The sequence below is a fragment of the Diabrotica undecimpunctata genome, chromosome 1, assembly GCF_040954645.1.
Source record: "Diabrotica undecimpunctata isolate CICGRU chromosome 1, icDiaUnde3, whole genome shotgun sequence".
NCBI lineage: Eukaryota > Metazoa > Arthropoda > Insecta > Coleoptera > Chrysomelidae > Diabrotica > Diabrotica undecimpunctata.
This window is the reverse complement of record NC_092803.1, coordinates 161,684,722-161,701,729: the sequence shown is the minus strand read 5'-3', so window position 1 is coordinate 161,701,729 and position 17,008 is coordinate 161,684,722. Positions and strand designations below refer to the sequence as shown.

The following is a 17,008-nucleotide window of genomic DNA, read 5'->3' as shown; positions in this document are numbered from 1 at the left end:
CTCGATATCTACCTTTTATTTGTAAAATTAAAAAAATATCTTTATCCAGTCTCTAGCATTTTATGTAACTTAACTTGAAAGTGTCACCATTTGAATCGGCTGACAAATGCATAAAAAAGTACCCACAATCTTTGAGTTAGAAAGCAGATTGACTGGACGTTGGCTTCCTTTGTAGCCAACTTCTGAATACAAGGGGGAATCCAAATTCAGCTGGAAAGAACTAAACTCCTAGTCAGAAATGGATTCCCAAAGGAATAACTTGGGACTCACAACGAGATAGCAATGGATTCACAATGAGGGCATAACGGGACTAAACTTGGATTATACTTGGACATTGGAATATGGACCCTAATTAAATAAGAAAATAACTTAAAATTAGCAGAATAACAATATAAAGAAATAAGAAAGGTATCAAAAAATAGCTTACCCTTGACAAGGGTCTCCAAACACACAATATCGAACTTCAACAACATACTTAACTGCTCAGTGGAAAATGGGTGGGGGAGGGGGAAATAAAACAAATTCAAAGAGGAGAATGCAGTTACTTTGGGTTTGTTTTGGACAGCCTCTGGGAACATTTTCAACAAAACGTGACCAAAGTGAAATTATCCAAGTTAACGGGACAATTCTTCGTCGCTTCATTTGAGGGATTATCTTCTATATTTGCAGGCTAAAGTCAAAAGGGCAATAAAAGATTTAAACGGAACAGTTCGATATAAGAAGTATTACAGCGTTAACTTTTCAAAAAAGTTTTATTAAAGGTTTATCACGGTATTTTTATTAGAAATATTTCGGCCTAAATTATTTCATGGGATAGAAGTTAAAATCGAAATAACGAAATTTGGACAAGATGCAATGTATCGGTCCTTTGATAGATTACACATTGTCCCAGGCATGTTTGTATATCTGGGATCTGCCGAAGTCTCTTTTTTTGACATATGATTTATCCTCGTTTGCCCTGACACTTAGTGGTCTTGTAGTTTCTCCCACATAAACATTGTTACACTCACAAGGTATTTTGTAGATGCTTTTATCTCTCCTGTGTGTTTTTGGTTTGGTTTTAGACAGAATAGATCAGCGTGTTGATTGTTTTGAATGTTGGGATATTGTATTCATTTTCTATCTTTTTTAATTTTTCTGATAAAGAGAAGATTTTTCTCTTTACGTGTGGTATTGATAATAATCTTCAAATCGCTTCTTGTAAGCATTTCTGGATTGCTTAAAGTGTTATGTTGTTTCCTTTCTTCAATTTCGTGAAAATTTTTTTTCTTCCTGAAATTTTCATTAGGGCAGGTACTTAGAACATTAATGATAGAGCCCAAAACACCTGCTCCAATGGCAATACATTTCAGGAATAACAGAAAATATGCTAACACAGGTTTTAAAAACAAGGTTTCAACTGCAATTTATAAACAAAGAATTTCACAATATTGAAGAAAGGAAACAATATAACACCTTAAGCAATCCGCAAATGGTCACAAGAAGAGATTTGTAGATGAAAACAATACTACATTTAAAGGCCTTATTAGAAAAAATAAAAAGGATAGAAGATAGAGAGATCAAAGAACTACATCTATAAAATAGCTCGTGAATAAAACAATTTTTATGTGGGAGAAACCGCAAATTAAGTGCCAGAATAAACGAGCATGAGATCATACATCAAAAACAGACTTTGACAGATCCCAGATATGCCAACACCCCTGGGATAATGAGTACATAGTACAATGGATAGATACATTAATTATCATGAAAGAAAGAGACAACAAAAAGACAAAAATCAAAAGAAGCAGCCCTCATCTTATTCAATTAGGAAACATGTGTACCAAACCCATCAACAAAATATAGCAGGCCTTGCACTAATACTAAAACTAAATTTTATACTAAAATGTTATTTTTATTACAATAAATTGTGGTCTAATCTCATTAAAGCACAATATATAATTTTTTATATCTTCAAAAACATAAAGTTACAAATATACAAATTTCACAGTTACCTCAAGCGATTTTAGCTTTTCAAAAGCAGTGATAGACAAATTATTCAGACTTATTTCGAGTGAACATTGAATGATATAGAAATGTGTAAGTTCGACAACATTTAGCAGCGCCCTCTATCATAATAATGTTTACTACGGAAAAACTTAAGGCAGCACGCTCTACCATCTATTAATTATTAGCTTTTAAAATTTATACTTAAATTAAAAAAAGAGTAAATATTGGCATATCTACACAACAGATTCAAAAATCACTTTATTTGTTGTAGTTCGGAAGATATAATCGGTGGTTAACCCTGTATACGTTGAGATATTGTTTTACATTATTAGACGAATTTTAGAAATATGAGAGAAAGATGAATATGTACACTTTCTCATAAATTTTAATAATTTTTTATTATTACCTGTTAAGTTCCAAATCAACCATGAATCGATAGTGCCGAACATGCAGTTTCCTGCAGCCATAGAACTGCGTATTTTGGCAATATTCTCCTGTAACCATTTAATCTTCACAGCACTAAAATATGGAGACAGAGGAAGGCCACACAAAGGTTTTAAGTAATTCTTGTTTCTCGTTTTGTTTGGAACTAAAACAAAATATTGTTGATATAAATTATTGTAAGTAATGAACCTTTTAAATCACTTACAATAAATATTGTTTTAATTTATTATAATTAATAAACGTTTTACATTTTAAAACCATCATCATCAATTAGCCTGAATGTGTCTACTGCTGAACGTAGGCCTCCGGTAAACTTTTCCACTTATTTCTATCTTGAGCTCCTTTTATCCAGTTCGTAATGATGCGAGTTACATCATCTGTCCATTTAGTCGGTCGGCGTCCTCTGCTTCGATATGCCTCTTATCTTGGTCACCATTTCAGAATATTCTAGTCCATCTATAATCCGTCAGTCTGGAAACAGGTTCGGTCCAACTCCATTACTATTCTTTTAACTGCATCCGTAACTGCTGTTTTTCTTCTTATTTCCAGGGTTGGTACTTCTCTCTGATGGTAATGCCCAACATTGTTCTTTCCATCGCGTGTTGTGTAACTCGTATTTTATTTTTTGTTCTTTTCGTCAGAGTTAGTATTTCTGCACCAGGTGTGTGAACAGTTAGAACACATTGGTGAAAAAGCTTTATTTTCAAACAAACTGCCAAGTTTAATCTGCCAAAGACAGCCCATGTGAGACCTATTCGTCTTAGAATAGGTCTTAAACTTATAAATCTTAGATGGTTCAAATCTTCTCCATTATATTAATTCTCATATAATCCTTTCTTTCCATTTGATAAGTTCTATCCGGAACTTTTTGGTGTCTTCATGAAGTCGGACACCAGCTTTATCTGTTTCGTAGAGACTCTCAATTCAGTTAATATAGCGGATAGTCAATGCTCGAAGCATTTTATGATGATCTATCTGTAGTGTCAAATGCCTTTTCGTAGTTTACGAATATAAGAAAGATAGAGCACTTATCTTTTAGCGTTTTAATAAAGTGTAGATGATCATTTGTTCCATATCTAGAACGGAGCCCTGTTCGCAAGGTTGGTAACTATACAGGGTGAGTCATGAGGAACTTTACATACTTCTACCATATGTAGAGTCCCTCAGGGAGCATATCATATGGCCACTAAAAAATGTCAACTCCTCTTCTTTATTAATTAACAGGGTGATTTGTGTAATTGACCATTTATTTCATTTTACTGTAGTGTTTATACGGCTTATTTGATTTTTTTAATTTTTGCATGATACAGTACACTACTATCAAGCATTCGACTGGTATTAGCTAAACTAAAAAATTCCAGGACTGGCTTTGGAAAAATTAATTTAGGGATTCGTATGAAATATTACACAATGTATATATATTTTTTAAAATGCAATAAGTGATTTTCAAACTACATAAATAGCCAATGAAAACGACATATGCGACAATGTTGTCACACTTTTATTAAATTTTTAGTGAACGATCAAATTTTACCAAAAATAAGACAACCATAATGAAGTATCAAATTATAAGATAATTAATTTAAACAAATGTTATAAATTTCAAACATTTTAATTGAAATGATAAACTGAGTCACTGCACAACAAAAAACAGTAACTACTAACAATAACGAAGAACAATTTAAAAAAAAAACTAAAAATATGTACATAGTTATGATAAACCCATAAATTAGAACTGGAAAAGATACAATAATGGTAACAAAATAAAAATAATTCAAAATAGATTTTCGAAATGGAACCCTGCAGCCTGTACACATTTTTGTTGCCGAATTGTTAATTGACGTATTGAATTACGGATACTCTGGGGATCGTTTCTAATAGTATTACAACAATGTATAATTCTATCAATTAATTGTTGTCGGTTATTAATATTCACTGCGTAAACTAGTTGCTTCAATCGTCCCCAAATATGGTAATCAACGGGATTGAAATCAGGGGATCTTGAAGGCCACGAAATAGGACCTGCACGTCCTATCCACCTGTTGCCATAAACATTATTGAGATGTTGTCTCACTGCCAGTAAAAAGTGTGGGGGTGCCCCATCATGCTGAAAATACATCCCTCGGATAGCAACGTTCGCGTTGGCAAGGAAATTCGGCAAAATATTTTGTAGAAAGTTCAAATAGACCTGCCCTGTTAAAGGACCATCAAAAAAGTGAGGACCTACTAATTGGTTATTTATGACACCAATCCACACGTTAACCGAAAACCTTAACTGAGAACGACGTTCTCGAATAGCATGGGGATTTTCTTCTGCCCACACATGTGAATTTCGTGAATTATTTATCCCGTCTCTGGTAAATTGGGCTTCATCTGTAAATAGTGTCCCGTATAGCGTTGGTCGATTATTGTTAATCCATCTACAAAATTCCAACCTATCGATCTCATCTCCAGCATGTAGTCGCTGAACCATTTGAATGTGATATGGGTATAGATTATTTTTTTGTAAGACTCTACTTACTTTTGATTGAGTAACATTGAGTTCTCGACTTACTTGTCTAGTGCTTATTGTAGGGTTCATAGTAACGGCGTCCATAATGTCACTTTCCTGCGCTTCATCTACATGTCGCTCTGTTGTTCCACTAGGAAAAGTGCCATTTTCTCGCAAATAATTAAAAACTGACCCAAATGTTGGATGACTGGGAGTTCGACGATTAGGAAATCTCCTGCGATATTCTCTACTAGCAGCCCTACCATTCCCATTACAGAATCCATAAACAAATATTATGTCTGCATATTCTGTGGTCGAAAACTGATGTGGCATTTTGAACGAAAGTAACAAAAGCTCTACCAAAATTAACACAATGTACTTAACGTAGATATGACAGAAGAAATATGTATTCTTGTACACATAAATAACAATTGATAATGACAATAATGACAATGGGTATAAAATATCAAGAAACGTCAAACGGTCAACGCCAACCTTCATTTTAAACTTTTTTAGATTTATTTTTATTTAGTACAGTTGATGCAATGTATTATTATTCGACATAAAATTTTAATCATTTACAATCAACAAAAACTAACACATACAAGAGGTTTGACTTTTTAATCAATTTAATTTATTATTTATCGAAAATAATGCCCCAATACGATCTATGAGTAAAAATTTAAAATTGAAAAACAATTGATTCTATCGTAGAGATAATACAAAGTGACAGTAAAGATGTTAATTTTCTACGTATTAGATTATGTTGTAGAAACTCATTTTAATTAAAATGTTTGAAATTTATAACATTTGTTTAAATTAATACCTTATAATTTGATACTTCATTATGGTTGTTCTAGTTTTGGTAAGATTTGATCGTTCACTAAAAATTTAATAAAAGTGCGACAACATTGTCGCATATGTCGTTTTCATTGGCTATTTATGTAGTTTGAAAATCACTTATTGCATTTAAAAAAAAAATTATACAGGGTGTAATATTTAATACGAATCCCTAAATTAATTTTTCCAAAGTCAGTCCTGGAATTTTTTAGTTTAGCTAATACCAGTCGAATGCTTGATAGTAGTGTACTGTATCATGCAAAAATTAAAAAAATTAAATGAGCCGTATAAACACTACAGTAAAATGAAATAAATGGTCAATTACACAAATCACCCTGTTAATTAATAAAGAAGAGGAGTTGACATTTTTTAGTGGCCACATGATATGCTCCCTGAGGGACTCTACATATGGTAGAAGTATGTAAAGTTCCTCATGACTCACCCTGTATAGTTTGTACACAAGCCGTTTTGTTATTATCTGCACGAATGATTTGTATGAATGGGAAAGCAAACTAATAGTTCTTTAGATCTGCTGTCACCTTTTTCTGCATGACTGATATTGCTTTATGCCAGGGAGGAGGAAGGGGTTACGCCTCTTGTCAAACAAGCATTTAAAACTTGTTTTCCCTCCTGCTTTGATTTGTACAATTACTCACTCATCTTCTCCCGGTGATTTATTGTTTTTCATCTCCGAGAGAGTTCTTTTTATTTTTCCTTTTGCGATACCTCTCATAATTGATGAATATTCTACCAGAATAATGTATAATTTGTTTGTTTGCTTTAAAAAATTTATTGCAGTAATTTGCCTAAACTAGCGCCTTTAATCATTTCCATGCTTTATTCTCCGTCATCCAGTTCGTAGCATTCTTCGAAATGATTCTCAGTTCACTTAAAAACAAAATTCCTATTGGTTAAATCCCTTACGCAATTCTGAAATAAAGTTTTTGTAATGACCTTCAGTGTCATCGTTGCATTCCTTTGCCCTTTAAGCAGTAGTTTTAGTTTTGGAAACACAAAAAGCCCCATGGTGCTATATCGCGACCATTGAATTTGTAAAACCATATGTTTTGGCAAAAACTGTTGCACAAGGTTCGAAGAATACGCTGGCACATTATCGTGATAAAGAAACCAGCTGCCACCCGCCCAAAATGGGACCTTTTTCTCCTCAATGTGTATCTACCATCTTTTTAGAACTTATAGTATATTGACGGTAAAAAATCTTCGTAATATTTTTAACCATAATTTCATCATTCACAAAGATTCCCAAGTTATCCAGAGCAACTTCTAAACGAATTTTTCTGCTCTAACGTCAGCAATTTTACATTTGAACCATTAGCAAATTGTTGGTTAGAATACTCGAAATAATACTTTTCGGAAATGTTCTTGTTCATGCAGATTGACACGATTTTCAATTCCAAGTTTCACACGTTCGATATTTTCCGATGCTGGAAGGCCAACTAAAAACTGGGTCACTCTAGAGATTGAACAATTATTTGCTCATACATTCATCTTGAAATGAGATGAATGTAGAGCATATGAGCATCACTTAAATAGTTTACTCATATTTTTTTTCGAGTTTGAAGCAAAACTTAATCCAAATTTGTTGTCATTTTAAGGCCCGCACTGACTTAAGCTAATTAACTCACACGTACGCTGTGCGCGCACACAGGTTCGTGCGAGTGATTTTGATTTATTGCAATTATTGTACGCGCAGGAGTGCTCCGGTTGTGCGTCGGTTTAGTTTTATACAAGATGTCAGCAAGGAAAGAGGTCATAATAGCAAGTGCAGTCTACGTAGTAATTCATAGTACACTTAAACAGAAAAAAAGCGAGATAAAACAATTTTTAACTAAAATCAATCAGTACAGTGTATGAACATAACCGCTATATTCACAAATACCGTCCCAACTGAGCAAATTCACCCGAAAATATGCTTTGATGTCGTCGAGAAACCGACTACTGACCGATAGCATTCGTGCGCGTTAACTTTATGTGGGCACACGTACAGATCTGAGCATTTTGCGCACACACCGTTCGTGCGGATAAAATTGCTCATCAGTATGCTCCTTTAGGCTAAAATAAAATTGCGATGATCGCAGACAGACAATGTACGAACTGGATACTTGAAGTTGGTATTGACTATGCTCGCATCCACAAAAAGCGTTGGAATATTTGGCGCTGTAATTATGAACGAAATAATTAAGAACTTTTGGTAAATAACTCGCATTAATATATATTATAAAAATCCAAAAGACTTACCTTTGTTCAATAAACTATCAACTGTAGAAGAAGTCCTTACATCCAGCCAAACAATGGAATTGTACAAAGGTTCCCCCGTCTGCCTGTCCCACAGTACAGTCGACTCCCTTTGATTTGTAATCCCTACAGAAACGATATCATCGACACTTCCACCCAACGTGATCAGCTTGTCTATCGTTTTCTCTATGCATGTTTCTACAACAGAGAGAATCTCCAAAGGATCTTGCTCTACCCATCCTTCTTGTGGGTAAATTTGGGATAGCTCTATTTGGTGGGACGCTACTACTTCTGGTGTGCCGGCTTTAAACAAAAGGAATCTCGCACTTGAAGTGCCTGTAAAAAGAAGAATCCTTCATAAGTTCCATTCAGTTTTTAACATAGTCTTTATTATTAATCATAAGTTTAAAGAAGTTTTTTGTATTTAAGCACTTTGAGTTAGACAATGATCTGATATTTCAACAAACTTTAAAACAAAATAACTTATTTAACAATAAAACAGATCGTCGGTCATTTAAAATATCGCGTCAGCTTGTTCCAAACTTCTCCGAACGCGCAGACAAAAAATAAATTAATATTTAGTAGTAACTATTTATTTAATAGTCGCGTAATAAACGCTATCAAGTCTCTCAGAACATACCCCGGAGCTGACATAAATTCAGACCATAATCCACTAGTAGGCGTAATGCAGATAAAATTGAAGAAGATCCAAAAACAAACAAATATACCACGGTTTGATGTCTCAAAGATAAAAGAAGAACCTATACGTCAGAGCTTAAAACAAGAAATAAATGATAACTTAAAGAAAATCAAACAAGACGTGATAAAAACAACAGATGTTAATGACAAATGGAAAATGGTACAGGAAACTTTAATAAAGGCAGGAGAAAAGCTACTGCAGACAAAAATAAGAAAAAAACAGAGATGGATGACTTCAGAAATCTTAGATCTAATGGAGGAAAGAAGGAAACATAAAGGCAGGAGTAAAGCAAAATACAAGGAACTACAGAGATTGATAGGAAAGAAAATAAAAGAGGCCAAATCCACCTGGCTTGCTAATCAATGCAGTGAAATAGAGGCATATGCTAAACAGTATGATAGCTTTAACATGCATAAGAAAATAAAGGAAATGACAAATACACTGAGAAAAAAGAAAGATGCCCTTCTGAAAGACGCAAATGGAAAAATCATTATAGAAATTAAAGAGAAATTAAAAAAATGGAAGACATACATAACAGATCTGTTTGAGGATAATCGGCAAGAACCGGAAGAAATCGACAGCGAAACGGGGCCAGAGATCATAATAGAGGAAATCGAACAAGCAATACGAAACGCAAAAAATGGAAAAACTGTAGGTCCAGACGAAATACCTGCGGAACTACTGAAATGTCTAGACGATGAAACTCTACCTGTACTTCTGGACCTATTTAATGAAGTATATAAAACTGGAAAAATCCCACAGGAATGGTTGGTGTCCACCTTTGTAGCAATACCAAAAACAGTATATGCCAAAGATTGTTCAGACTATAGGACAATATCACTAATAAGCCATACCCTCAAAATATTTCTAAAGGTGATTCATGGAAGATTATATAGAAAACTAGAAGATGATATGGATGATACTCAGTTTGGGTTCCGCAAGGGACTGGGAACAAGAGAGGCATTGTTTGCTTTTAATGTCCTCTCTCAAAGATGCTTAGATATGAACCTAGATATTTATTCCTGTTTCATCGACTTCGAGAAGGCATTCGACAGGGTCCGACATGAAAAACTAATAGAAATACTGAGAAACAAAGATATAGACAGACGAGACTTACGAATCATTATCAATCTCTATTGGAATCAAAAGGCCAATATAAAGATAGAAGAACAAAAGTCCGAAAATATAGATATAAAGAGAGGAGTAAGACAGGGCTGTGTTCTGTCACCATTACTGTTTAACGTGTATAGTGAAGCCATATTCCAGGAAGCGATAGCGGATCTGGGTGATGGAATCTCTGTAAACGGAAGAATAGTAAATAACATAAGATTCGCTGATGACACCGTTATAATGGCAGACACCCTGGAATCGCTACAAGAATTGGTAAATAGAATTAACGATTATTGCATTAGATACGGACTAAAAATAAATAAGAGAAAAACTAAATTCATGATTGTCTCAAAAACGCAACATGGAAATGAAAGATTAATGATAGAGCAAACCCAAATAGAAAAAGTAGAGACATATAAATATCTGGGAACCTGGGTTGATGACAAAAATGACCAAAGCAGAGAAATCAAAGTCCGAATTGAAACTGCAAGGCAAGCATTTGTGAAAATGAAGACAATGCTTACCAACAGAGACCTTCAGTTGCATCTCAGATTGAGGGCTCTATGATGTTACATATTTTCTATCTTACTATACGGAATGGAAGCTTGGACATTGAAGAAACAACACATAAGGAAAATAGAAGCGTTCGAAATGTGGTGTTACAGAAGAATATTAAAAATTCAGTGGGTTCAAAGGATTACCAATGCTGAGGTACTACGACGTCTAAATAAGGAGTTAGAAATTATGAACAGCATAAAAAGAAGAAAACTAGAATATTTGGGTCACATAACCAGAGGAGAAAAATATGAGCTGCTGAGAATTATTATGCAAGGAAGGATCCAAGGAAGAAGAAGCATAGGAAGAAGACGCATCTCCTGGCTGAAAAACCTTAGAGAATGGTTTAACTGTAGTTCACTACAACTTTTCAGAGCAGCAGCTAACAAAGTGACCATAGCCGTTATGATATCCAACTTCCGATAGGAGATGGAACTTTAAGAAGAAGAATTTATTTAATATTAACTTCTGATTCCTATAATTCAAATTTCTTTTCTCGTAGAGATTAAAAAAAAATGAACGGACCCTGTGTTTTTTGACACTTTGGTCTGCGCGTTCGGAGAACTTTGGAACGAGCTGACGCGATATTTTACGAAATGACCGACGATCTGTTTTATTTGATTAGATAGGACCAGTGACGACTGGTAACTTTTTAGAGCGGCAGTCAACAGAGTCCGCATAGCCATGATGATTTCCAACCTTCGATAGAAGATGGAACTTAAAGAAGAAGAAGTGACGACTGGTAATAATTTTTTTCATCCTTGAAGTGAAGAAGTATTTGGGGGAGGAAGGGTTTTCATTTCTAGTTTCATTATTCATATAAAATGCTCCTGGCCATTCTAAGGTCCAGTAAACTTAGAGTAGTAGAGGCCCAGTAAATTGAGAATAGAGAGGAGAAAACGTGCAGATGGTTGCTACACATATTTAAGACAACCCACTTGTCATCAGATGTTTCAAGGTTTCTTACAAGTATTTAAAAATATTATATTTTGCTCGGATTCTGATGTTGACCTCATACAATTCTGAAAATTGTTGTATGTCCCTTTTGTGATATCTTATATATTAAAGCGGCATTGGATGAAATAAAACCAAAAAACGATCAGAACTTTGTAGAAGGGTAGAATTGTCGAGAAAATCTGCTGATAACATGAACAACTTACCATAAATTAATGCAAACGTTAGTGCGATCATTCAAGCGAGAATATCCGTCGGATATGATTCGTTCATTTGAATATGGATAAACAATGTGTAGAAAATTAATTGTATTTTCTACAATAGTTTGTTAAATAAATAAAGGATAATAATTAATTTATTCTCACTAATTTAAAGACATATGATCAGCATGACATGCCTTCTTTCTGCTGTATTGTATCTTCTGCGCATGTCAGTTTTTCAGATTTAAACTATTCAAACCTAACTACCCTTAAAGCACTTCGTCTTTGTCTTCTCAAATAGAAGCACGCAAGTCAAACTTCCTTTTTAGCTTCTCAAATAGAAGCAAGTAATAGATCTTCTCACGCTTCTTAAATAGAAGCAGTTTGCAAGTGTAACCTATTTTATTAAATAGTTAACTATATTAAATTCAGTGTCTGTGCATCTAATATTTAAGTACCTGAAATTATTCTTTCATACAGAAGAAAATCGACAGTTTTTGTTTCAACATCTCATAAATGCCGGTCCGACAAGTTACAGGGTTGCCGGATATTCAACAAACTATAAACTTTCTTGTTCTATAAATCGCATTTATTTAGCTTTAATAACAATTAATATAAACAGTTGTGCGTTTTAAGAACATTTTATATGAACATTTGTTTTTATTATCATTAAAAAGTGTGATTTGTTGGCAATTCCAACTTCACTTCTAATTTTAATTTTACTATTTACTACATTATTACTAATCCGCAATTTTGCGATCTATTGGTCGCTGGTCCTTCGAAGTTTATATTTATTTTTTATCTACCAAATGTAGGAATGGGAGATTATAATTTTTCAAATATTTACTTTTAAATCATCGAACCAGCTACCTCATCCTTTTCCCTACACAATGATTTACCAGAAACAAAAAAAGAAATTGATTTAAAAGAAAACCGAATGGACACTGAAAAAAGGTGGAAAAGTTTTCTCGGTGATATAAAGAAAATAATCACTCATCATAATGTTTTTTCAAGCAGAACTTACTCAACCAATCTCTTTCACACACTGACCTTTTTCTTGTGTTTTTTTTTTTGTTTTTAATTTTTACTGTTAACTTTTCATCATATACAGTAATTGAGATTTTAAAAGGAAACATTTTAAAGTAAAATACAGTTACATACGTATACAGGGTATTTTATTGACACGTGTATGTGTCTTACTACTTAAATAACCAAGGTGCACGATATTTTATCTATTTTGTCAATATTTTTCGATGGCCATAACTTGTAGCTGTAGCTACAACGACATGCAATTAAAACCCAGTATAATTAACGTATTGTGCGAATTAATGGAATCATTGTGACATTTTTCAATATTCACAGTTGGCAACTATGTCCACGCATTTACAACTGACCAAGCATTGAAAACATAATTTTACTTTTTTTTGTCTTTTATTTGAGGGTGTTTTAGGACATTTCCACTAAGTTTGTGTTGTTTTGTACTGTTTTGTGTTGCTTTCAGTAATTAGTGGGTTTGTTTCGTTTAATTCCATCATGGAGATTACGCCTAGGAAGCGTGAAAAGATTATCACGTTAAATGAACGCACTTCTGTTACAAACAGAAATCGAAAGAACGTGTGGAGTGAGACAGGGGATATTAAGCAAGATTTTGAAGCGTAAACGAGAAACGGGATCAATGGATGTGAAAAGGTTAGGAAAATGCGGAAGAAAGAGAAAAATAACACCAGCAGATGAAAGATTTTTACTTCGAAAGAGCAAATTGGACCCAAGAAAAACAAGCCAAGAGTTCCAACAAGATCTACCAGCATCAAGTGTAGTGACTCATGACTCAACTGTTCGGAAAAGACTTTTGGAGAATGGTAGAAGGTAAATGCGCCCAGAGAAAAAACAGCTTCTAACTGAACGAATGAAGAAACAAAGGCTATTGTGGGTCAAAAATATTCTAGTTGGACTGTAGACGACTGGAGAAAAGTCCTATTTACAGATGAAACTCACCTTATAGTTCAGGGACAGCGGTAGAAATTCGTCAGGAAGTCTGACAATAATAACCTTACACCATCTCATATTGATGAAACCGTAAAACATCCAGTCAAAAAAATGTTTTGGAAATGTTTTTCATACAATGGGGGTTGGATTTTTGGTACTAATCGAAGGCATTATTAACAGCCAAAAATACCAATCCATGTTGAAACAGCATTTGGACACAAAACTCCCAAAATGTTAGTCCCAAGGAGGAGAAATTCTTCAACAGGACTCTGCTCCATATCACAAGTCAAAGCAAATGATGGAATTTTTCAAAAGTAAGAAGAATAATGTTCGTAAACCTGTAATACCTGTAGACCTGTAAAGTGGTCATTCATTCAGGTTTGGTTTTGAGATGAATCCATATCTGGGAACTGTCAGAAGCAGAAGCCAAAACGGGTAAAAGCAGTAATTGCAGCCAAAGGAAGACATCTTTCCTACTAAATGATGTAAGTTTACCTTTATAGTTTTGTCAAAATATAATTTTTTTCTAAATAAACTGTTTTTTTTTATTAAAACAGCCTATGATTCCATTAATTCGCACAGTATTGTAGATCTTATTCAGAACATATGTTTCACTTAAAAAAGACAATCAACTAACCGATTTACATATCTTTAGAAGATATTCTTAACCAGGTCCGTCATTGCAAAAACTAAGAAATCTGTTAACTCAAGATAAGATATATATATATATATATATATATATATATATATATATATATATATATATATATATATATATATATATATAGACAGATATATACGAATTTTTAAATTTGTGTCAAATGTCAATCTACTACAAAAGTATTATTAGAATAATATAAAATACCTACATGGTGTGATAGACGTACGAGTCTACACCACGGTTTTAAAGAACGTAGGTTTTCTTGCTGCTCGTTGATGCTGATAGACCAGCGAGCGAAACAGTCGTGTTTGAATGAGAATTTAAGTAACATGTCTTGGTCGAAGCCTGAATTTTTGTATTATTTCGCTATAGCACACCACGAAATGATGAAAAAGAAGCAAAAACGCCCTAGAGTTTCTGTTAAAATTCAAAAATTGTTAGTAGAACCACTTGATTACAGAAATTATCTAAGAATGGCTAAAGAATCATAAAATGATTTGTTTTCTTTAGTGACACATATAATACAAAACACTATAATGGGAGAAGTGAAAATTCGAAAAAATATGAGAAAAACTGCCTACTCTGCTCGCCGGCCGTGATGACACTACGGTTTTACTGACGAGCCAAGTAAAAACTATCAAACATGACGACCGTGAGCCAGGTTTGTCTGTATTGTAATCATACAATGGCGAGCTTATCGAAAAGTCATAAAAACGGCGATTTTACTCGCCTGTCGATCAGGGCCTTAAGGATTACTTAACTACAATTAAAAAAATAGTTAAATGACTTCGAATTTGACTTTCTGCCTATTTCATGTAAATTTTTCTTTAATTGGTGGTGACCTTTTGTGATATTCCCTGAATGTATGAGATATGAGATATTCAATTATTTAATGACACTCGAAATAACAAATAGAATAAAAATAAGTTAAATAAACATTGATATGAGTTAATTGATGTTCAAATAACACACTAAAATAAATTATAAGGTTTGTTAGAAATGATCACCGTTTTGTTCGACGCATTTTCTTGCTCTTGATAGAATATCTGTAATCATTATTATCCTTCTGATCATATGTGGGTTATTTTTGATCTCAATGCAGGCATTTTCAATACGCCGAACAATTTTCTCCGTACTATTTAATTTAGATAAATACACTGAATACTTTAAATATCCTCAGATGTCATAATCTTCAGGATTGAAATCTAGCGACCGTGCAGGCCGAAGTGTGGTCCACATCTGCCTATCCACATATTACAGAGGTTATCAAAATTTCGTTAACAAGATTAAAAAAATGTCTATTACTCGAAAATGAGCAAAAGGTCCATCGTGCGGATAATAATAATATTGATATATTCACGAAGCACTGGCAAATGATTTTGGACAAAGTCAAAATAACATTCGTGGGTAAGTCGGAGTGGAAGGATATGTGGCCCAATTAAATGATTGTTTAAAACTTCGCACCATATATTTACCGAAAATTTGTATTCTTCTTCTTATTGCGCCATCTCCAATGCAATCATTCTGTAAACTTTACACTCTGTACGTAAGACCCATACTTGAATACGCTGGACCAACGTGGTATCCTGATCTGGTTCGAGACAAGACTATGTAGGAAAACGTCCAAAGAAAAGCCACTCGAATTTCTTTCGGACCGAGAAGACCTTCTTATGCAGAAAGACTTAGTATGGCTAACCTAACTTCTTTTGAACTTCGCCGACAACGTGGAGACTTAATTACAACTTTTAAAATACTAAAATTCAATTTTGGAAATCTCGATGAAATGTTTACCATTAATCAAGATGAACGCCTCAGAGGTCATCAGTTCAAACTGAAGAAAGAAAATTTTTCTACAAGATCAAGGCAGAACTTTTTACCAAATAGAGTTTTTGAGTGCTGGAATAACCTTAACGATAACATTGTCTCTGCTTCCTCTACCAACTCGTTCAAAAAAAGACTTGACCGTTTTACATTATAGTTAAAATATTGTTTTTCTTTTAAACTAAAAATTGTAATTTTATTTTCCTAAATTTGATTTTGAATGACCCTGTGTATGAATTTTATTACATTCTTCTTCTTCTTAGCCTTCTGTCGTCCATGTTTGGACATAGGCCTCTACCAACTCCTTCCATCGGTCTCTATCCTGAGCAACATATTTCCAATTTGTTCCGGCTATTCTTTTAATGTCATCAACCCATCTCATCTGTGGTCTTCCTCTTGCTCGTTTACTTTCGTAAGGTCTCCAATGTTGTATCGTAGTATTCCAACGTTGGTCTTTTTGTCTAGCTGTATGGCCCGCGAAGCTCCATTTCAGTTTGGCAATTTTTGTTACTATTTCCTCGACTTTTGTTTTGGATCTTACCCAGTCGTTCCTCTTTTTATCTGACAGTCGTATACCTAACATTGCTCTTTCCATTGTTCTTTCTGTTGTGGCTAGTTTATTCATGTTTGCCTTGGTTAGGGTCCAGGTTTGACATCCATATGTCATGATAGGAAGGATGCATTAGTTGAACACTTTGCTCCTCAAGTATTAGGGTATTTTGCGGTTCTTAAGTATCCAACTAAGTTTTCCAAATCCTGCCCATGCTACTCTTGCTCTTCTAGTAATTTCCGCACTTTGGTTCTCTTTGTCAAGTTTCAGGATTTGGCCTAGGTAGATATATTCCTGCATTTGTTCTATCTCACGGTCATTTATAGTTATACGTCTGGGGTCATCTGTGTTTGTCATTATTTTTGTTTTTTTTTCATATTCATTTTTAGGCCGACGTATTGGGAGCTGGCTGCTAGTTCCCCCATCATAATTTCCAGTTCCTCGAATGTGC

At 34.0% G+C, this 17,008-nt stretch overlaps 1 protein-coding gene across 1 annotated transcript in view; it reads right to left on the bottom strand.

Annotated features, from left to right (window-relative positions):
• Gk1 (Glycerol kinase 1) overlaps positions 1 to 17,008 on the bottom strand; it is a 37,070-nt gene that overhangs the window by 14,653 nt on the left and 5,409 nt on the right. Inside the window, exons 2-3 of the mRNA XM_072520356.1 lie at positions 8,024 to 8,356; positions 2,396 to 2,578 (exon numbers count right to left, since the gene is read on the bottom strand). Of these exons, the coding sequence (XP_072376457.1) occupies positions 2,396 to 2,578; positions 8,024 to 8,356 (516 nt within the window). The remainder of the gene's footprint in view (positions 1 to 2,395; positions 2,579 to 8,023; positions 8,357 to 17,008) is intronic.